At 36.6% G+C, this 20,341-nt stretch overlaps 1 protein-coding gene across 1 annotated transcript; it reads right to left on the bottom strand.

Moving 5' to 3' along the window:
- Nucleotides 1–17,838: 17,838 nt before the first annotated feature.
- LOC138909173 (zinc finger BED domain-containing protein RICESLEEPER 2-like) lies at nt 17,839–20,067 on the bottom strand. Its single transcript, XM_070200358.1, has 2 exons — nt 17,976–20,067; nt 17,839–17,882 (listed from the first exon to the last, which is right to left on the bottom strand). The coding sequence occupies exons 1-2, from the start codon at nt 20,065–20,067 to the stop codon at nt 17,839–17,841; spliced, it is 2,136 nt and encodes a 711-aa protein (XP_070056459.1).
- Between the last annotated feature and the right edge of the window lie 274 nt (nt 20,068–20,341).

The following is a 20,341-nucleotide window of genomic DNA, read 5'->3' as shown; positions in this document are numbered from 1 at the left end:
CAATGTAAGTACTGCTAGCTTCTAAGAGTAGAAGTATCTTTGGGAGCTCGTTCATTACATTATGTACAATCGGAGTCGTGCAAAAGAATGAAGGGGATAGCCTCACATACCTTGTATATACTGCCCAACCTCAAGCTATGCAAATGTCACGACTCCTTAGTCTACAATAAGACAAATGACACTATCATTATCGTTTAAGCGTCGTAACTATTATGTATCGACCACAACCTATTTTACGATGAAACGGACAGCACCTCCCCTATTTATATGACTTCCCACAAGTCAATACAATCACCAAACAGCCCAAACAACATCATTAATAATCATATTGAGCCTCCAAAACAGTCCACCAACCAACAACATTACTACCAAGCCTTTCGATATATATTTCAAAAGTTCTAGCTTCAATGACTTAGCTGCAACTTGGATAATCTTAAATATATATAGAGTAAGAGGTTCCTTACCTTTAAACAGAAAGAACAACTCCAATTTGACCTTAATTTTCCACGAAATATCCCTTCAATTCTGCCACAAGAACAAGGAAGCAAAACTAGCAATTAATTCGGGTTTTTCGGCACTAGAATTACTTTAGAAGACTTGAAATCACCTAGGGTTGATATTAAAAACTTGAAGGTGTATTTACAGGACATAAAACACTTAAAACAACCTCCCACACGAGCTGGAACAACACAAAAATCAGCAACAACAAGAAGAACAAGAAACTTACTAGCGCCACGGGATTCCCGATATTTGATTTGTGTTGTTTGCCCTTTGTTTGGGTCTTGGATCATGAGAGAACCTTGAGAGACTGTTTTTAGGGTTATAAGGTCTGAATATACTGAAAAATAATGACTTAAAACGGGGTTGAGGTATCTTATATATGTCCATATGTCTTAAACCGCCTTTGTGGGCCCCATAGAGAGCAGCTTGGCGCACTCTCGCAAAAATGCGAATATCTCTCTATTCCGAGATCGTATCGATGAACGGTTTAATGTGTTGGAAACTAGACTCATAGATCTTCAATTTGATAGGTAGATCACCCCATAATTCCAAGCACATTGGGAGAAAAATGCAGTAACATTTGACCTAAAGTTTAAGTAAAATTATAAACCTAAGTTGCGATAACTTTTATCGACTTTTGTTTCATAACTCGCTTGACTTCAAGACTTATGATGCGGATATTATATGATTCAAATACATTAAAACAAGACCTCTTGGGACAATTAATCACCTCTAGTGTTACCCGAAAATACGGGTTACAACATCCTTGATTCGTTTAACTTCAAATACTTGTTAACCACTCTTATACACCCTTGTATCGTTTAAGACCAATAGGATTAACTTCTTATCATCTCAAAGATAATCTCTTCTTGGATTTATGTCGACTAACTTACGGAGTGATCTATGGTATGCGAATTTGGGTTGTAACAACCCATTCACTCACGAGTCCGATTATATGATTTATTTTGGAATCCGACTTTAATTTGAGGTCTAAATCCCAATTTTATAAAAATCCCTAATTCTACTCCAAAACCCCCAATTTCCACCATGAAAACACAAGATTTTTTATTGAAATCTTAGGAAATGTAGTGAAAGATTGAAAGAAACTAGTTTAGAATCACTTACCAATGATTTGGGGAAGAAAGGTTCTTTGAAAAATCTCCTCTAAGGTTTTTTGTTTTGAAAATCTGAGAGAATGAACCAAAATCCCGTCTAAGTCCCATTTTGATCAGTTGTAGATGTCGCATTTGCGACCTGGGGTTCGCAAATGCGAACCCCGCAAATGCGAAGAATCAATCGCAAATGCGAAGACCTTCACATCATACGAAGACCCGCAAATGTGAAAATTCAGAGGATCTCGCAAATGCGAGATCAGAGACCTGCACCAAAATTGAAACACCAACTGAGTTTTTCTAAGTCCAAACCACTCTGTAACCTATCCGAAACTCACTCGAGCCCTCGCGGCTCTAAACCAACTATGCACATAAGTTTAAAAATATCATACGAACTTGTTCGCACGATCAAATGACCAAAATAATACCTAGAACAACGAATTGAACACCAAATCAAATGAAATTTTCAAGGAAACTTTGAAACTTCTATTTTCACAACCGGACATCCGAATCATGTCAAACTAACTCCGTTTCTCGTCAAATTTGACAGACAAGTCATAAATATAGTATTGGACCTATATCGGATTCTGGAATCAAAATATGGACCTGATATCCAAAAAGTCAAATAATGGTCAAATATTTCAAAGTCATTAAGCCTTTAACTTTAAAATTTTAACAAAGTGCGATAACTCGAGTTAGGGACTTCTGAATAAGATTTTGGGCATACGCCCAAGTCTCAAATCACGATACGGACCCATCGGGACCATCAAAATGCGAATTCTGGTTTGTTTGCTCAAAATATCGACCGAAGTCAACTCAAATAAATTTTAAGGCAAACATTTTATATTTTCTCAGTTTTAACATAAAAGCTTTTCGAAAAAATACCTGGACTGCACACATAAATCGAGAAAAGCTAAAATGAGGTATTTAAAGCTTCAAAGCTCAGTATTAGGTTCTAAAACATAAGATGACCTATCGGGTCATCACAGAGGTCACAGGTTCATGCCGTGGAAACAACCTCTTGTAGAAATGCAGGGTAAGAATGCGTATAATAAACCCTTGTGGTCCGGCCCTTCTCCGGACTCCGCGTATAGCGGGAGCTTAGTGCACCGAGCTGTCCTTTTTTCTTCTAATTGAAGTAAATACCCAATAAGTTTGACCTACTTAATTCTATCTCTTCCTTTAATTCTATTGACTTGATCTTTCACATCATCACTATATTTGTTTTTCCTTTAATAACAAATTTTGACCTAGCTACTTAATTCTATCTCTTCTTTTAATTCTATTGACTTGATCTTCCCATCATCCCCCTATTTTATCTTCCCTTCAATAAATTTCTTGCAATAGTGAAAGAATAAGACATGTGATGTGATATAAGTTCCATCTTTTTTTCTTTAATCTGGTAAATTATTTACTTCATCTTAATATTATAAAGCATCTCCATGTAACTTGCTTCAACTAATATTTGGACATTATTATAACTTCAATTCTACAATAGCACCAAAACACTATTGTACCTTGTAGTTGAAACTTCTCGTTGTACCATCAAAACTTATTATGGAGTGATAATTACGTTATATATCCTTAATTAAAGATCTTAAGATTGAGTCTTGATATATAAAGATCTTAAGATTGAGTCCTGCGAATGAAGTCGATTTTGTAAGGAGCACTTTATACTTTTCGACATAAGTTCAAATATTGATCCAAAGTGTATCTAATACCAGTGGAAAATGAAAAGAAAAAGAGTCTCGTTGTATCTTTTGTGCTTTTTCAAAGTCTTTTGTTTCCATTTTGGTGAGTGTTGAAAAACTCTTATCCTAACTTTTCTGTCTTTCTTGGCTTTGGGACATTGAATGTACGTTGAGACTAGGGTGTTATCGATGTTTTTTTTGGTAAGAGGGGAAACCCGCAGCTGCTACAATTTCTGTCACAGTCTCTGCCCTTCGGGTGAGCACTCTGTGGTGAGAACTTTATATGCAATGGGTAAACCTCCCCCTATGTAATAGTATGTAAACCACACAAGGGATGTAAACTGCACTAGGCAAACCCTGTGCGACATGCTCAAACCAAAAAGCATTGAGGGGAGTTTTATCGATGTTCTTAATGCATATTTGTTCATGAACATTTGCTTTTAAAATTTACCCTTCTACTATTTGAAACTATTCAATTTTGCCCTTTTTTATATTTTTGGTTCGTCTGCTTTTGTTGTAACAATCAATCTCTTAGTTGTACTAATAATTGTCAAAAGGACCATGTTTAAAATGAGTGAACTCCATATCTTTAAGTTCTTCAATGACTAGACTAAAGCATTTATTTAGACCCTAAGATTTTGAGGCCCCAAAAATATTTAATTTTTAGGATTTTAATTTAGACAATATTAAAGTTTGCAGAAAAAATATTAAAAAAATACAAAAAAAAGTGTAAAAAAGAAAGAAAGAAGACTGTCTACTCTTTAACAACAAAAATATTTTAGAACTTCGAATTAAACTACTTAAATCTTCATACGGATAAATATAATGTTTTACAACAATATCAAAGGAAATATATTGTAATACATGCCTAACATCTTTTTAACTTAACTTACCCATTAATAATATAAATAGTAACATTACTATGTGAATTTAAAGGTTTTATGTTATTTTAAAATATTATGTTATAAATAACAAGTACGAAAAAAATATTACTACCTTTTTGTATATTTATGTATATACATATGTGAATTCTGACAAGAGGTTTTTCTTTTTCCTTTGAGAATGTAGCATGTATCTGTATATTAATAAATCTTAAGCACAAAGCTTGCGCTGGAAGCCAAGAAATGAAGTTTACAAAAACTTACAAGGCTCATTACAATCCTTGCTCTTCTTACAAGGAGTTTAAGACTTGTAGAATTGACTTTAAATTATCAATAAATTCCTCTTTACATCAAAAATAAAATAGAAGAATATAGTTCATCTTAATTTTCTGAGTAGATCTAATTGTATCTAAAGCTCATCAACACAACTCAATTAATCATCAAGCTTAGTTATGTACCTAAAGGGTGCACTGAAATTGCACGTGGCCTCAGTTTCAAGCGGTAGTCATCTCTAGAACTGAGGCCACGTGCAATTCCAATGTGAATATAATTTTAACAAATATATTACATGTGTCAATATGAATTTTGAATATCATTTGTAAAAAAAAATAAAAAATCTAGTCAATATGAATTTTGACTATAAAAAAAGTAAGAAAACCACAGAACCAATCAAGAAAATCAAAAACACCCACCGTCTCTTGAAAAGATCATTTTTAAGCACATAAAAAATAATATTATTTTCTAGTCAGTATGAATTTGACTAGAAAAAGCAAGAACCAATCAAAAAAATCAAACACACCCACCGTCTCATGAAAAGATCATTTTTAATCACATAAAAAATAATTGTTTTTCTAGTTACTATGAATTTGACTAGAAAAAAATAAGAAAAAGCAAGAAAACAAAAGAAAAGATCATTTTTCATAACAGTATGAAGAACTAAGAGAATTTTAATTGCATGCAATAGTATAATACAACGAGAAATACCGTTTTGATTCATCATTGTGATGCTTAGAAAAAAAAAATAAAAAAAAGCAAGAAAACAAATGAAACGATCATTTTCATACACTACTAAAAATACAGAGAAAACCTACCGCCAAAACCGATCGATGTTGGTCGGTAATTGGCAAAAATCGACTGCAAACCGACTAATTTCTTGCGGTCGGTAATCGTAACGTCGGTAGAGCTAACCGACCGATTTTGGTCGGTATTTTCCGACCGATTTCGGTCGGTCCATTAAATTCAAAAAAAAATCCCGAAAACAACGACCGAAGTTGGTCGGTATTTTTCGAGCAAAGTCGGTCTGGTATTTTAATTATGTAATTAAAAAATTCACCATCTGGGAATCGAATCGGGGTTTGTCCTGTGGAGGGATACTATTCTACCACTAGACCATTGCTGCATTTTATTTTAAAACTGTCTTTTATTTTATTTATACTCTTTAATTGTATTTTCGCTCGAAAATAACCGACCGATATCGGTTGGTTTATTAAAAAATAAAATTACTGACCGAATTCGGTCGGTTTTTTAAAATGACCGGCCGAATTAACCGACCGATTTCGGTCATTTTTTTTAATATTAATTTTAATTTATTTTAAATGAAAAATCGACCAATGTTTGTCGGTTTCTTGACAAATAAATTTTGTGGGACTCAAAATAGTTTTCCGCATTTTTGCGCCAAAGAAAACCGACCAAAGTTGGTTGCTTTCGTAAAAAAAGAATTTAAAAATAAAATATTTTAAAAACCGGCCAAAAGTGGTCGGTAGACCGCGATCAGTTTTTGCCGAATTTCTAGTAGTGATAAAAGTAGCAAGAACTAAAAGAATTTTAATTGCATGGTATAACATAAATAGAATTTTTTACAAAGAATCCATTTGCACGCAGCATTAGGGCTGCTTATCGGGCGGATCTAGCGGTTATATACTCTTAACGGTTCGGCTTATCAGTTATCGGCTTTTAAATGTATTAATCCGCTAGCCACCCGATAAGATATCGGGCAGATTGGTATCGGTTTAGCTATTATCGGGCGGCTATCGGGCGGTTTATCGGCCTAGTTCAATCTGTATTACAGAGAACTATTTTGGTCCTTCATGTTACAGCCTGTAAGTTGTTACACCAAAATTGACACCTCTAAACACTAGAGAAATCTGCTAGTGCCCACTGACACTGCTTTCAGTTCACTACAAATATTGGAGCAATGGATGCAATTGCACATGACACACATACCATTTTCATAAAGATCACATCTATAACGACCCAACCGGTCATTTTGACTTTTAGAACTCCGTTACCAAAAATACAACTTTCTGTATGTGCTTTAAATGATTTATGACTTGTGGGGATGGTTGGTTCGAGATTTGAAAGTGTTTGGGTTGAAATCAGAACACTTGGGTCCTTAAGTTGACTTTAAAAGGTGAAGTTTAACTTTGGTCAACATTATGAGCAAACAGACTCGGATCAGTATTTTGACAGTTTCAGTAGGTCCGTATCGTGATTTGGGACTTGGGAGTATGCCCGAAATTAAATTCCGAGGTCCCTAGCCCGAGATATGGAATTTTGATGAAAAATTAAAATATTTAAGTTTGAATAGTGACCGGATATTTAATTATGTGAAAACGACCCCGGAATAAAATTTTGATGATTCCAATAGCTTCGTATGGTAATTTTTGACTTAGGAGCATGTTCGGAATTTTATTTGGAAGTCCGTAGTTAAATTAGGCTTGAAATGGCTAAAAACAAGAATTTAAGTTTGGAAGTTTGACCGATGAGTTGACTTTCTGATACCGGAGTCGGAATCCAATTCCAAAAATTTTTATAGCTCCGTTATGTCATTTATGACTTGTGTGTAAATTTTGAGGTCAATCAGAGTTGATTTGATAGGTTCCGACATCGAATGTAGAAGTTGAAAACTCTTAGTTTCATTAAGCTTGAATTGGGGTATGATTCATGGTTTTAGCGTTGTTTGATGTGATTTAGAGGTTTGACTAAGTTCGTATGATATTTTAGGACTTGTTGGTATATTTGGTTGAGGTCCCGAGGGCCTCGGATAAGTTTCGGATGGTTAGCGGATCAAAAATTGGACTTAAAAGCTGCCGCAGTGCTTCCTCTTCTGTTGGATATTCTGAGTTGATATCGAGCCCAGGTATCGAGCCCAGGGTTGACGAGGCTCAGGCTCGAGCTTGAGATCGAAGCCACGATCGAAGGTCCATCTCGAGGACATGATCGAAGGTAAGGCTCGAGGGCTAGGATTGAGACACATGCTCGATGCCCTGATCGAAGGCCCAACATCGATGCCCTGATCGAAGTCCCATGCTCGATGCCCTGATCGAAGGCACATGCTTGATGCCCTGATCAAAGGCCCAACCTCGATGTCCTGATCGAAGGCCCATGCTCGATGCCTTGATCGAAGGCACATGCTCGATGCCCTGATCGAGGCCATGACCGAGGTCCAGGCTCGAGCCTGTGATCGAAGCCGCGATCGAGGCCCAGTTCCGAAGGCTGCTGGGCAGTTTTATAAAAAGAGGGCATTCGTCCCATTTGCCATTTTTGACGAACTTGAGCTTGAGCAGAGGCGACTTTTGGCAAATTTTCAAGGGAAAAACATTGAGGTAAGTGATTCTAACTCGGATTTGGTCTACATATACAAGTATATCATTGTTTTCACAATTTAATTAGTGTTTTGATATTGAAATTTGGAAAAGTTTAGAAATCTCATAGAAACGAATTTTGAGATTTCGGTATCGATTCAGAGTCGGATTTGAGTGAAACTGGTATGGTTGGACTCGTAATTAAATGGGTTGTCGGATTTCATAACTTTTGCCGGATTCCGAGATATGGGCCCCGCGGGCAAATTTTTAATTAATTTCGGGATCTTTTCTTTAAAATGTAGTATTTTCTTATAGAATTGATTCCTATAAATTTTAGTGATTGTATCGAATTATTTTTGGTTAGATTCGAGCCAATCGAAGTTGGATAATCGAGGAAAAGGGCTACTAGTGGATTAAATTGGAGCAAGACGAAGTAAGTCACTTGTCTAATCTTGTGAGGGGGAAATTACCCCATAGGTGATTAGATTAATAATGGTTTTTAATTGTGGGGGATACGTACGCACGAGGTGACGAGAGTCCGTGCATAGCTACTATAAATGCTAAAGTCCGGGTAGTTTAGGACACAAAACATGAATTACTTGTGTAAATTATATTCTTTATTTAATTGAATTATTTGATATATAAATTGTGAATTGTTAGGAAATATAATAAAGATGAAAATTTAATATGCTTAATTTCCTTTTTAAATTAATTAATTATTTAAAAAAATTATTCATCCTCCCGAATTTATCTTATAATGAATATACTCTCCTTCCGGAGGTACATAAGAAAATGTCCTCTTTTCTTGTGGAGCGGGCCGAACGCCTCGGCAGGATAGATGCATCTATGGATCGTGCCGCACGTTCCTCGTCAGTGTACACAAAATTCTGGATCGGGCCGTACGACCTCGGCAGAAATCGTGCTTAATAGTAATAATAATAATAATTATACGATACTTGGACAGTTTATTGCAGCTTGTAAAGTTATTTGATAAATTGGAAATTTATTGAAATTGAATTGCAGCTTGTAAAGCTATTTGATAAATTGGAATTTTTATTAAAATTGAAGGATTTAATTAATAGATTAGTAATTATTTTAATTGAAGGAATTTAATTAATATATTGAGAATTATTGGAATCGAAGGAATTTCATTACCTCTGCTGGTACAATAAAATTATTTTTAACTCTGTGAATCACGTTGATATAAATATTTCTATTTTCATGATTATTTAATATTATTGACCCATAGTGAGTGTCATAGTCGGCCATCTCGTCTCTACCTCTTCGAGATTAGGCTTGATACTTACTGGGTACACGTTGTTTTTGTACTCATACTGCACTTGCTGCACATTTTATTGTACAGATACATATATGTATAGCGGCCTTGTGGGCGCAGAGGTGTGGTTAATAATTGTGGGGACATAGGTGAGCTGCATTCTATATTACGATCCACAGCTAATAGAGTCTCCTTCAGAGTTATTATATTTTTCTGTCTAATTTGTATTCTAGACAGATGCTGTATTTTATTTTAATTCCCTAGTAAATGCTCATGCACTTGTGACACCGGGTTTTGGGATGATTATGGGTTGCACTGTATTGAAATTTTTAAAGATATTAGTACGTATTTGGTAAATGTCATCTTCTGCTATTTAATTGAGGGGAACAACTATGACTTCAAAAATATTAAAATGAGAATTTATTTAGTATTTATTGTTGGTTTGTCTGACAGCAGTGTCCGACGCCATCACGACCTATAGGTGAAATTGGGTCGTGACAATATGGTATCAGAGCACTAAGTTCACGTAGGTCTCACGAGTCATGAGCAAGTCTAGTAGAGTCTTGCGAATTGGTATAGAGACGTCTGTGCTTATCTTCGAGAGGCTATAGGGCTGTTAGGAATACTTCCCTTTTTGATTCCTCATCGTGCAATTCGATTCCTTTGAGACTTATGCTTTCTTTTTCTTCCTACTCAATCTTATGTGACGTGAAGCGCTTGTTATAAATTGGGGATCGAGGAAAATTTTAATGGTACTACAGATGTAGTACATGATGCTTCTCCTTGTGTAATTAATTGGGCTATTGTCGTCGCCTTGCGAAATTCCGCTCTGTCATTTCAAATTAAGTATCAGTACTACCTAAGGTTTTGAGATTTGACATTGATCGTTATGATGATTCATGCGTTGTTATCGCATAGTGTTTATGAAATGCTAAAATGCCCGTCTATGTGTCAGGGCAGTAAACGACTTGAAAGAAGGTTTTTCTCAGTACATGATTCAGAGGTTCCATGTTTTATTTCCAGCAGAGAAAAAGTCAATCGGGCTATGAATGTTCATGTTTGGGGTTGATAGAGTAACGAAGCGTGATATTTTCAAGCGTGGTAGAGTTCTTAACTTTGATGTGGTGTCATTGCCTTGTAAAATGCGTTAAGGTTCGCCGGTGTTATGGTTTTCTTCAACTCGCCTTCACGACAGGGTGTTAGGAATTGGTATAGGGGAAGCAGTCATTAGAGATCGCGGTGTGCAGTGATTCAGGATCGAAGCAGCATTCCTAGTATTGATGTCTCGGGAAGGATGATTGTCATAAATGTTTAAAACTCATAACGAGCTATTGGTTCAAGTGCTACAGAGACGGATTTTGAGTTAGGGAAACAACTGGGCAGCGAAGGATGAGGAAGGATATATGGAAGGTGCCTTGTGGTGGTTAGGTTCTGAAAAGGCCAAGTGTAAGAAAACAGAAGTAGAGTAGTTTCTTAAAGGAGATGGTTGACCAAAGTGGGAGAGTGGCAAGGTAGCATACAGGTTCTGTGGTAGGATAGCCGCACGCCTTGGGGGGAAAATCGAGTGATTTGGGATTCATGGTGGACAGTGATTAGATATACGGACTTAATTTAGAATATTGGCTGCTATATTGAGGAAGATGGGATACAACAGGAGGGAGTTTCTTGATATGAAGAAGAATACAACATGACTTTGAATTGGAATGTATTGTCGCACCTTTAGTTGACGTCCACGAGGAGTGAACAGACTGGTGCAACTGGTGAATGAGCTTGAACTCAGGATGATCTACTGATTTCGTAGTAATTGCACCCAGTGCAACGACGTAGGAATATTTTGGCATGTAATTTCCACAAGTGGGTTATCTCCTGTGAGCAGGTTAATGGTCGCATGGTGTTGACAAAGCTTCTGCGAAGAATTTTTCTGGCTACCTGGTAAGAGATTTAATATGTAAATGTGGCTAGTGGTTCGAAGTGTTTATTAAAGGTTAATAGAAGGATTTCGAGAAAATTTGGCGAGTTGCGTGTGCAGGATCATGTCAACGATGAAGAAAGAATCTTGGTGGATTCCAGAATTTTGTAAATTGTAGCTTCACGCTAAGTGGGAGAGCCCCACCGTCTATGATTGGATTGCATAGTGTCAACTTGTGCGGTTTCTGATTATCGGTGTATTGGTGGGTCATTGCAACTAAGTAAAGAAAGCATCAGCGGTAATTTGAGCAAAGTATTTGGGGAATGTGCGCCATATTTGGCCTTATCAATTCACATTCAGGTTTTTGGAAGACTTAGAGTTTATGCTTCGTGTAGATGTAATGCACAGGACAGTAAACCAATCAGATATTTCCTTGATAAAGTGTCCATGTGCTAGCAGGGCCTTGGAATTGACCATGTTTGGGAACAAGTAAGAGCAAGTGACTCTCAATAACGTTCCTAGTGGGTTCAAAAATTTAAAGTGCGATGTCTAAGGATCTCGAGTTCGTAGTATGGTTGAGTATCGAGCTTTTGCAGCAGATTATGAAACAGGGTTTGGAGTACTCTACGTTATCTTCAGATTGTGGTGTAGCATTGGAAAAACGGAAGAAAATAATTTCGGATTCATAAAAGAAATATCATAATGGGTGTACCAGTTGAAGATGTAAAAAGTGCGCACAAGAAGGGATATGAGATAATTAGTGGGTTTTGAAATAGCGTGGTCTCATGAACTAAGGTCACTTGTGAGGATTTGAGTTCGTGATATAATGAATGGAGCTATTATTATTTCTAAGGCAAGTTGAGAGTAAATCGAAAAAACAAAAAAAAAACGGATCGGCTAACAATGGTTGAATCGACACGATGGTGGCAATGATCAGTTCCTTCATCGCATTGAATTATGCATGTGATTTGTGGCGGTACGTGCGAGTCTTGACGACCACCGTAATTGATTTTATTTTTGAGAAATTCAAGTATTATGACATGTTATGTGTAGAGGGATCCCAGAAGAGTTATGGTGGTTTAGACCACTACCTAAGGCCGGTATTATCTACGGATATGGGAATTCAGCCACGTGTTGCAATGGTTCTCTTGAAATGAGTTAAGAAGAAGGTTTCTATATGATGAAGTGTTTACCCTATTAAGTGGTTCGGGAGTTATGATGAAATTCTTGTACTCCTGCGCATTGGCGTGATTAAGTGCACTAAGTAGCATGGGATTCGAAAGTTGAGGATTTAAGATTTCGGTTCGATCTTGACAAGGATGTTATGGGCAGGAAAGGGATTTAGATGTTTAAAGTAAAATGGTATTATTTTTTGCATCATCTAAGGTCGATGTCAAGTGTACGAGACCTTGTGTATTGATATGTGGATTCTTGATATGCTTTACAACATTGGTATAACCGGTAGCATGTATGTGCAGACTTGTTACCTGGTGCGAAAGGTCGTGGGAGCGTGTCTCACGGAAAGATTGTGTAAGAGTGACATGTATTCACTTGATTGAGTGAAGATTGAAACCAAGTATGAAGATTGTGGTAATATCGCTGATTTGAGAATTTATGCCTGGAGGGTGCTCGGTTTATTTGGTTGTGGACTGTGGAAGTTTGTTCCGATTATGATGGCTATTCTTGTGTGTTATGGGGAAAAGGGTATTATAGATCCTTGAAAGGTTATTTGCCTAGTACGGTGCGATCAGAATCGGCTTGAGGTCTGTGGATGGATTTAAATATGACTACGAGCCCTATATCAGGCCGGATGTGTTCATTTCAGCATAAAAGCTCCCTATGGAGTAGTATTCGGACGTTGAATGTCGTTTTGTCGTTAGTTATTTCATGTAATACTATATTGTGTCGTGTGAGTTATGAAACGGCTTGATAAATTTCTTATGTGATGAGGTTCCGCGTAGCGATGGTGTTATGTGAGCAGGATGGCCCTTGAGATTCAAATTATATGTCGCACCTTAGTTGTGCTTGAGTTTTGTAGCGTATGGCGATGTCGGTCCTTCCAGGGATGGTATTATGCACTTAGCGTGCTTGTGTCTAATATTCGGATATTTTGTAGTAATGAGCATTCTAGCTCGGTAAGTATTTTCTTATAGATTCTTTTTGTGCGGATCGGGTGGAACACCGTCACGGGTATCATGCATGGATCGGGTTGCACGCCGCAACAGTAACATGTATGGATCGAGTTGCACGCCACAACAGTGTGATGTTGAGTGCAGTCTCCTATATTCTATTTTGTGTGTTTGTGTCCCATTTTCTGAGGAAGGTTCATGACACCTTTTCAGTTGTCTAATTAGTCACGTGGCTTGAGAAATCCTTTCCAGAGTACGTTTTTCTTATGTATCGCAATCGAGTCCGTATCTTATTAGCTCATTGTGGCGTCATATGAGGTTTTTTGATCGTGTCTGAGGTGGTTTATTTCCTGAGCATCTTTTACTTGATGAGACGAGATTATTGGATTCGGGATAAGTGCGATCGGATTATATGAAGTGTAATAAAGAGCAAATACCATTATTTGGTTATAATGAGGCAATGATTCTTGTCAGAAGGAGAAATCAATAATTGTTGACTCGGCAGTTGGTTATGAATTTCTACATATTTCTTCCATCGTGGAAGCATTTCAAGAGTTGGAACAGGACTTATATGTATCATGAGGTGTGTTGTGAACATCAGATTCGTGGAATTTTAGCTATTGTTATCGGAGGATGTTATTATAGTCATGTGAATGATGCAGTGCATGGTCTAAATTCAACAAAGGTATGAAACCCTGTATTGATGCATCGTGTAGTGATAGATACGACATTCATAGGTTGGAAACAAGCATGGTGGAGAATTCTGGATGTTAGAATTAGGCTCTAAGGCTTATTTGCCTAAATAAAGGGGAGAATTTTCAGATTGGCTCAAGTTAATGTGCTCAACTGGGTGTGGTAGCACGGGTAGGTGCACGAGGTGTTAAACAATGATTTTGGATAACTCCGGAACACTCCTTAGCACGTTTGAGGACTAACGTATATTTAAGTAGGAGAGAATGTAACGACCCAACCGGTCGTTTTGACTTTTAGAACCCCGTTAACAAAAATAAAACTTCCCGTATGTGCTTTAAATGATTTATGACTTGTGGGGATGGTTGGTTCGGGATTTGGAAGTGTTTGGGTTGAAATCGGAACACTTGGGTCCTTAAATTGGCTTTAAAAGGCCAAGTTTGACTTTGGTCAACATTATCCGCAAACAGACTCGGATCAGTGTTTTGACAGTTTCGGTAGGTCCGTATCGTGATTTGGGACTTGGGAATATGCCCGAAATCAAATTCCGAGGTCCCTAGCCCGAGATATGGAATTTTGATAAAAAATTAAAATGTTTAAGTTTGAATAGTGACCGGATGTCTAATTATGTGAAAACGACCCCGGAATAGAATTTTGATGATTCCAATAGCTTCGTATGGTTATTTTGGACTTAGGAGTGTGTTTGAAATTTTATTTGGAAGTCCGTATTTAAATTAGGCTTGAAATGGCTAAAAACAAGAATTTAAGTTTGGAAGTTTGACCGATGAGTTGACTTTTTGATACAGTAGTCGGAATCCAGATCCAAAAATTTTCATAGCTCCGTTATGTCATTTATGACTTGTGTGTAAATTTTGAGGTCAATCGGAGTTGATTTGATAGGTTCCGACATCGAATGTAGAAGTTGAAAACTCTTAGTTTCATTAAGCTTGAATTGGGGTATGATTCATGGTTTTAGCATTGTTTGATGTGATTTGGAGGTTTGACTAAGTTCATATGATATTTTAGGACTTGTTGGTATATTTGGTTGAGGTCCCGAGGGCCTCGGATGAGTTTCGGATGGTTAACGGATCAAAAATTGGACTTAAAAGCTGCCGCACTGCTTCCTCTTCTATTGGATATTCTGAGTTGATATCGAGCCCAGTATCGAGCCTAGGGTTGACGAAGCTCAGGCTCGAGCTTGAGATCGAAGCCACGATCGAAGGTCCAGCTCGAGGACATGATCAAAGGTAAGGCTCGAGGGCTAGGATCGAGACCCATGCTCGATGCCCTGATCGAAGGCCCAACCTCGATGCCCTGATCGAAGGCCCATGCTCGATGCCCTGATCGAAGGCACATGCTCGATGCCCTGATCGAGGCCATGACCGAGGTCTAGGCTCGAGCCTTTGATCGAAGCCGCGATCGAGGCCTAGTTCGAGGACCAGTTCCGAAGGCTGCTGGGCAGTTTTATAAAAAGAGGGCATTCGTCCCATTTGCCATTTTTGACGAACTTGAGCTTGAGCAGAGGCGACTTTTGGCAAAGTTTCAAGGGAAAAACATTGGGGTAAGTGATTCTAACTCGGATTTGGTCTACATATACAAGTATATCATTGTTTTCACAATTTAATTAGTGTTTTGAGATTGAAATTTGGAAAAGTTTAGAAATCTCATAGAAACGAATTTTGAGATTTCGGTATCGATTCGGAGTCGTATTTGAGTGAAACTGGTATGGTTGGACTTGTAATTGAATGGGTTATCGGATTTCATAACTTTTGCCGGATTCAGAGATGTGGGCCCTGCAGGCGAATTTTTAATTAATTTCGGGATCTTTTCTTTAAAATGTAGTATTTTCTTATAGAATTGATTCCTATAAATTTTAGTGATTGTATCGAATTACTTTTGGTTAGATTCGAGCCAATCGAAGTTGGATAATCGAGGAAAAGGCCTACTAGTGGATTAAATTGGAGCAAGACGAGGTAAGTCTCTTGTCTAATCTTGTGAGGGGGAAATTATCCCATAGGTGATTAAATTAATAACAGTTTTTAATTGTGGGGGCTACGTACGCACGAGGTGACGAGAGTCCGTGCGTAGCTACTATTAATGCTAAAGTCCGGGTAGTTTAGGATACAAAGCATGAATTACTTGTGTAAATTGTATTCTTTATTTAATTGAATTATTTGATATATAAATTGTGAATTGTTAGGAAATATAATAAAGATGAAAATTTAATATGCTTAATTTTCTGTTTAAATTAATTAATTATTTAAAGAAATTATTCATCCTCCCAAATTTATCTTATAATGAATATACTCTCCTTCCGGAGGTACATAAGAAAATGTCCTCCTTTCTTGTGGAGCGGGCCGAACGCCTCGGTAGGATAGATGCATCTATGGATCGTGCCGCACGTCCCTCGGCAGTGTACACGAAATTCTGGATCGGGCCGTACGACCTCGGCAGAAATCGTGCTTAATAGTAATAATAATAATAATTACACGATACTTGGACAGTTTATTGCAACTTGTAAAGTTATTTGATAAATTGGAAATTTATTGAAATTGAATTACAGCTTGTAAAGCTATTTGATAAATTATTAAAATTGAAGGATTTAATTAATAGATTAGTAATTATTTGAATTGAAGGAATTTAATTAATATATTGAGAATTATTAGAATCGAAGGAATTTAATTACCTCTGCAGGTACAATAAAATTATTGTTAACTCTGTGAATCACGTTGATATAAATATTTCTATTTTCATGATTATTTAATATTATTGACCCATAGTGAGTGTCATAGTCGGCCATCTCGTCTCTACCTCTTCGAGATTAGGCTTGATACTTACTGGGTATACGTTATTTTCGTACTCATACTGCACTTGCTGCATATTTTATTGTGCAGCTACATATATGTATAGCGGCCTTGTGGGCGTAGAGGTGTGGTTAATAATTGTGGGGACATAGGTGAGATGCATTCTATATTACGATCCGCAGCTAATAGAGTCTCCTTCAGAGTTATTATATTTTCCTGTCTAATTTGTATTTTAGACAGATGTTGTATTTTATTTTAATTCCCTAGTAAATGCTCATGCACTTGTGACACCGGGTTTTGGGATGATTATGGGTTGCACTGTATTGAAAATTTTAAAAGATATTAGTACGTATTTGGTAAATGTCATCTTCTGCTATTTAATTGAGGGAAACAACTATGACTTCAAAAATATTAAAATAAAAATTTATTTAGTATTTATTGTTGGCTTGTCTGACAGCGGTGTCCGACGCCATCACGACCTATAGGTGAAATTGGGCCGTGACAACATCAATACTAATTTAATATGTAAAGATCTAGATAAAATATATCTAAAGGCAAAGCTGTAAAGATATTTAATTTACACATGCGTAAATCACTATTTGCTAGTACGTGATTAATCCATACACAGAAATAACAAAGAGTACAAAACTTTATATACATATTTACACATGCTTATTAATCACTAATTTACTATCCATATATAGTAACCACTTGAAATCTTAACTGTTTTATAATAATGATGAATGAAGATTCTATTAACACTTAACACTTCCTAACATGGCAATTAGCCAATTACACTTGTCAAAATGAGTCCAGAATACAACTAGAGATAAAATAGAAATTTAGACACAAAATCTATAACAATTGGAGACGTTCACAAAATACAACTGCTGCAACTAACGCCTTACAGTGCTTCAATTTCTGCAGCTTCAAAGTTCAAACAACAACCTAAGAGTCTTTGGAATCACTCTGCAATGGTAGAACCATTTGCATTATTAATAGCATTCAAGAAATAACAAACTGCTAACATCCAACAACCTAGCACTATATAACTCAGATGGTAGCAGGCTTGAAATATGACAGCTTGAGGGCACAAGACTTTACAAAATGAGATCAATGAGTTTGCAGATACACCTTAAAATTTGAGCTAATTAGTAGAATTATATAAACTGTTGATCTAAAAATTCATGTTTGTTGTTATTATATTAACATATTAATTAATATTGTATTACAATTCAAATTCTTACAAGATATATTAACACTACACGTCAATTACAGAAGGGTCTTTTCCATCGCTGGCTAAATCTGAAGAAAACAAATTAAAATAATGAGTCGTGTAATAAATATAAGCATATCCATAACACTTATATACAACAAATATAGTAACAATATTATTACCTTGTTCAAGATGCTCGATTTTATCAATATCTTCCTCAACACTAACATGTTGTTTTAATTTTTCATTTCGATGCCAATCTTGAAGACACACTAGATCTTGCACCAATTTAGGAGTTAATGAACTCCTAAATGAATCAAGAAGACGACCTCCCGTACTAAACGCACATTCGGATGCCACGCTTGAAACCGAAACCGCTAATACATCACGAGCCATCTCCGCAAGAACAGGAAATCTAGCTGAGTTCAATTTCCACCAGAGACGAACATCAAATTCTTTAGTGTCATCCTCAGTTTCTTTACCAAAATATTTATCTAACTCTGTTTTAGTATCCACACCTCCACTCCCACTTTTATATTTTTTTATATCTTGCATTAGTGATTCCAAAAGTCCTGTATTTTGGGTGATTACTTGACTGTCAGAAAGCCCGGAAGTAGAAGTGTCCAATGAAGAACAATCTGAAGATGAAGCAAGCACGACACCTTTTGAGCTGGACTTTACATACTCACAAAATAATGAAGTCATGTACTTCTTCACTTCTTCTTGTATAGTTGCCCTCGGATCTTCACCAAACATCTTTACAAGTGCATAACCAACTGATTCGAGCTTGTAACGTGGATCCAAAATACATGAGATGAAAATTATCTTATTCATTTTCCCTGGATCACCCCAATACTTATTAAACTTTTCCTTCATCTTCTTTGCCATTTCACTTAAAATTGTATCTTCATTTGCTATCAATAGCTTCAAATAAATAGCAACCGCAGAAATTTCAAGAAAATGAATATTCGATGTAATATAACGTGATCCAGATATTTTCAAAGCAAGAAGATAGAAGATTTCAAGAAACTTTGTAATTCTTTTTACATTCTCCCAATCACTACTCAAAAGTTTACCTGTAGGAATTCCAACTTCAATATAAGAATGCTCAAGATAATGTCTTAGGCCAATTTCACTAGATGCATAATGTGAAAATGCACTTTCAAATTCAACAGCCCTACGCAACATCAAGTAGGTGGAATTCCACCTAGTTGGAACATCCAAGCACAAAGTTTTTTTACAATTGAGTTGTTCATCATCAAAACATTCTTGAAACCTGTTCAACCTCGCAGGAGACTGCCTAACATATCTCACTGCATGCCTAACATGTTCAATAGACACTGAAGATTCTTTTAAACCATCCTGGACCATAAGATTCATGATGTGAGCCATACATCTCACGTGAAGGTTATTACCGTTCATCAAATTAGTTCCTATTTTTGTTAATTGCTTAGACAATTCTTTTACTGTCACATCATTGGAGCTTGTATTATAAACTGTGACAGTAAAGATCTTATTTATCCCCCACTCACGTAAGCACCTACCAATACCATTTGCCATATCTTCACATTTATGACTAACAATAGGACAAAAATTAATTATTCTTTTATGCATATTCCATTCACTATCAATCCAATGGGCAGTGATACATATATAATTGATTCTTTGTATAGAAGTCCAGGTATCAGTGGTAATACATACTCTTTGTTTCGTTTCTATAAAAGACCTCTTCAACTTTTGCTTTTCTTCATTAAAAAGATCAAAACAATCCCTAGTTACAATACTATGGGAAGGGATCCGAAAATAAGGTTGCGCTACTTTCATAAAGTCTCTAAAACCTTCTTTCTCAACAAATCTCAAAGGAAGCTCATCAACTATTACCATACGACATACTGCCTTCCTACACTCTTCCTGATCAAATTTCCAAGTAACAACAGCTACGTCACCCTGACTACCCCCCGGAACAGATTGAAAACCTAAATTTGATTGTTTTTTATCAACAATAGCAGGGCGTTTAGGACATTTAAACATATGAGAAAGAAGTGTCGACGTACCGTCTTTGGTCTTAAAATAATACTCAATAAAGTAATAGTCACATTTTGCTTTTGTACTCCCTTCGGAAGTAATAATTTCTGTAAAATGATCCCACACAATAGACCTTTTTTTTCCTTTTTTGGTTATATTTAACTCGGTTGTTTCAGATTGGCTTATTGCATTTGAATTAGAAGCCCCACTTTCACCCATCATCTTATCACTTTGTATATTTTCAGTCATGCTATGAGTCACTACAACAAGAAAATAAAAGGAATGAAAATAACCATTTCCTTAATAAATATTTAACAAAAACTGTCAAAATCGATCTCAAAACAGCACAAGGCAGAGAAGGCAACAGTTGGAATTTCAACTAGAAAAGAAACTTACCATCTGATGCTCTGGGCTCTGGCTATGACGACAGGGAGATGCGAGACGATGAGTTGGCGAGAGGGAGAGGCGAGATAGAGAGGCGAGTTAGCGAGAGGGAGACAGTGAGTCTGCTGCTCTGGCTGCT

Source organism: Nicotiana tomentosiformis, chromosome 4 (genome assembly GCF_000390325.3).
Source record: "Nicotiana tomentosiformis chromosome 4, ASM39032v3, whole genome shotgun sequence".
In the NCBI taxonomy this organism is placed as follows: Eukaryota; Viridiplantae; Streptophyta; class Magnoliopsida; order Solanales; family Solanaceae; genus Nicotiana; species Nicotiana tomentosiformis.
Note: the sequence above shows the minus strand (reverse complement) of the source record. Positions and strands in the feature narration are given on the sequence as shown.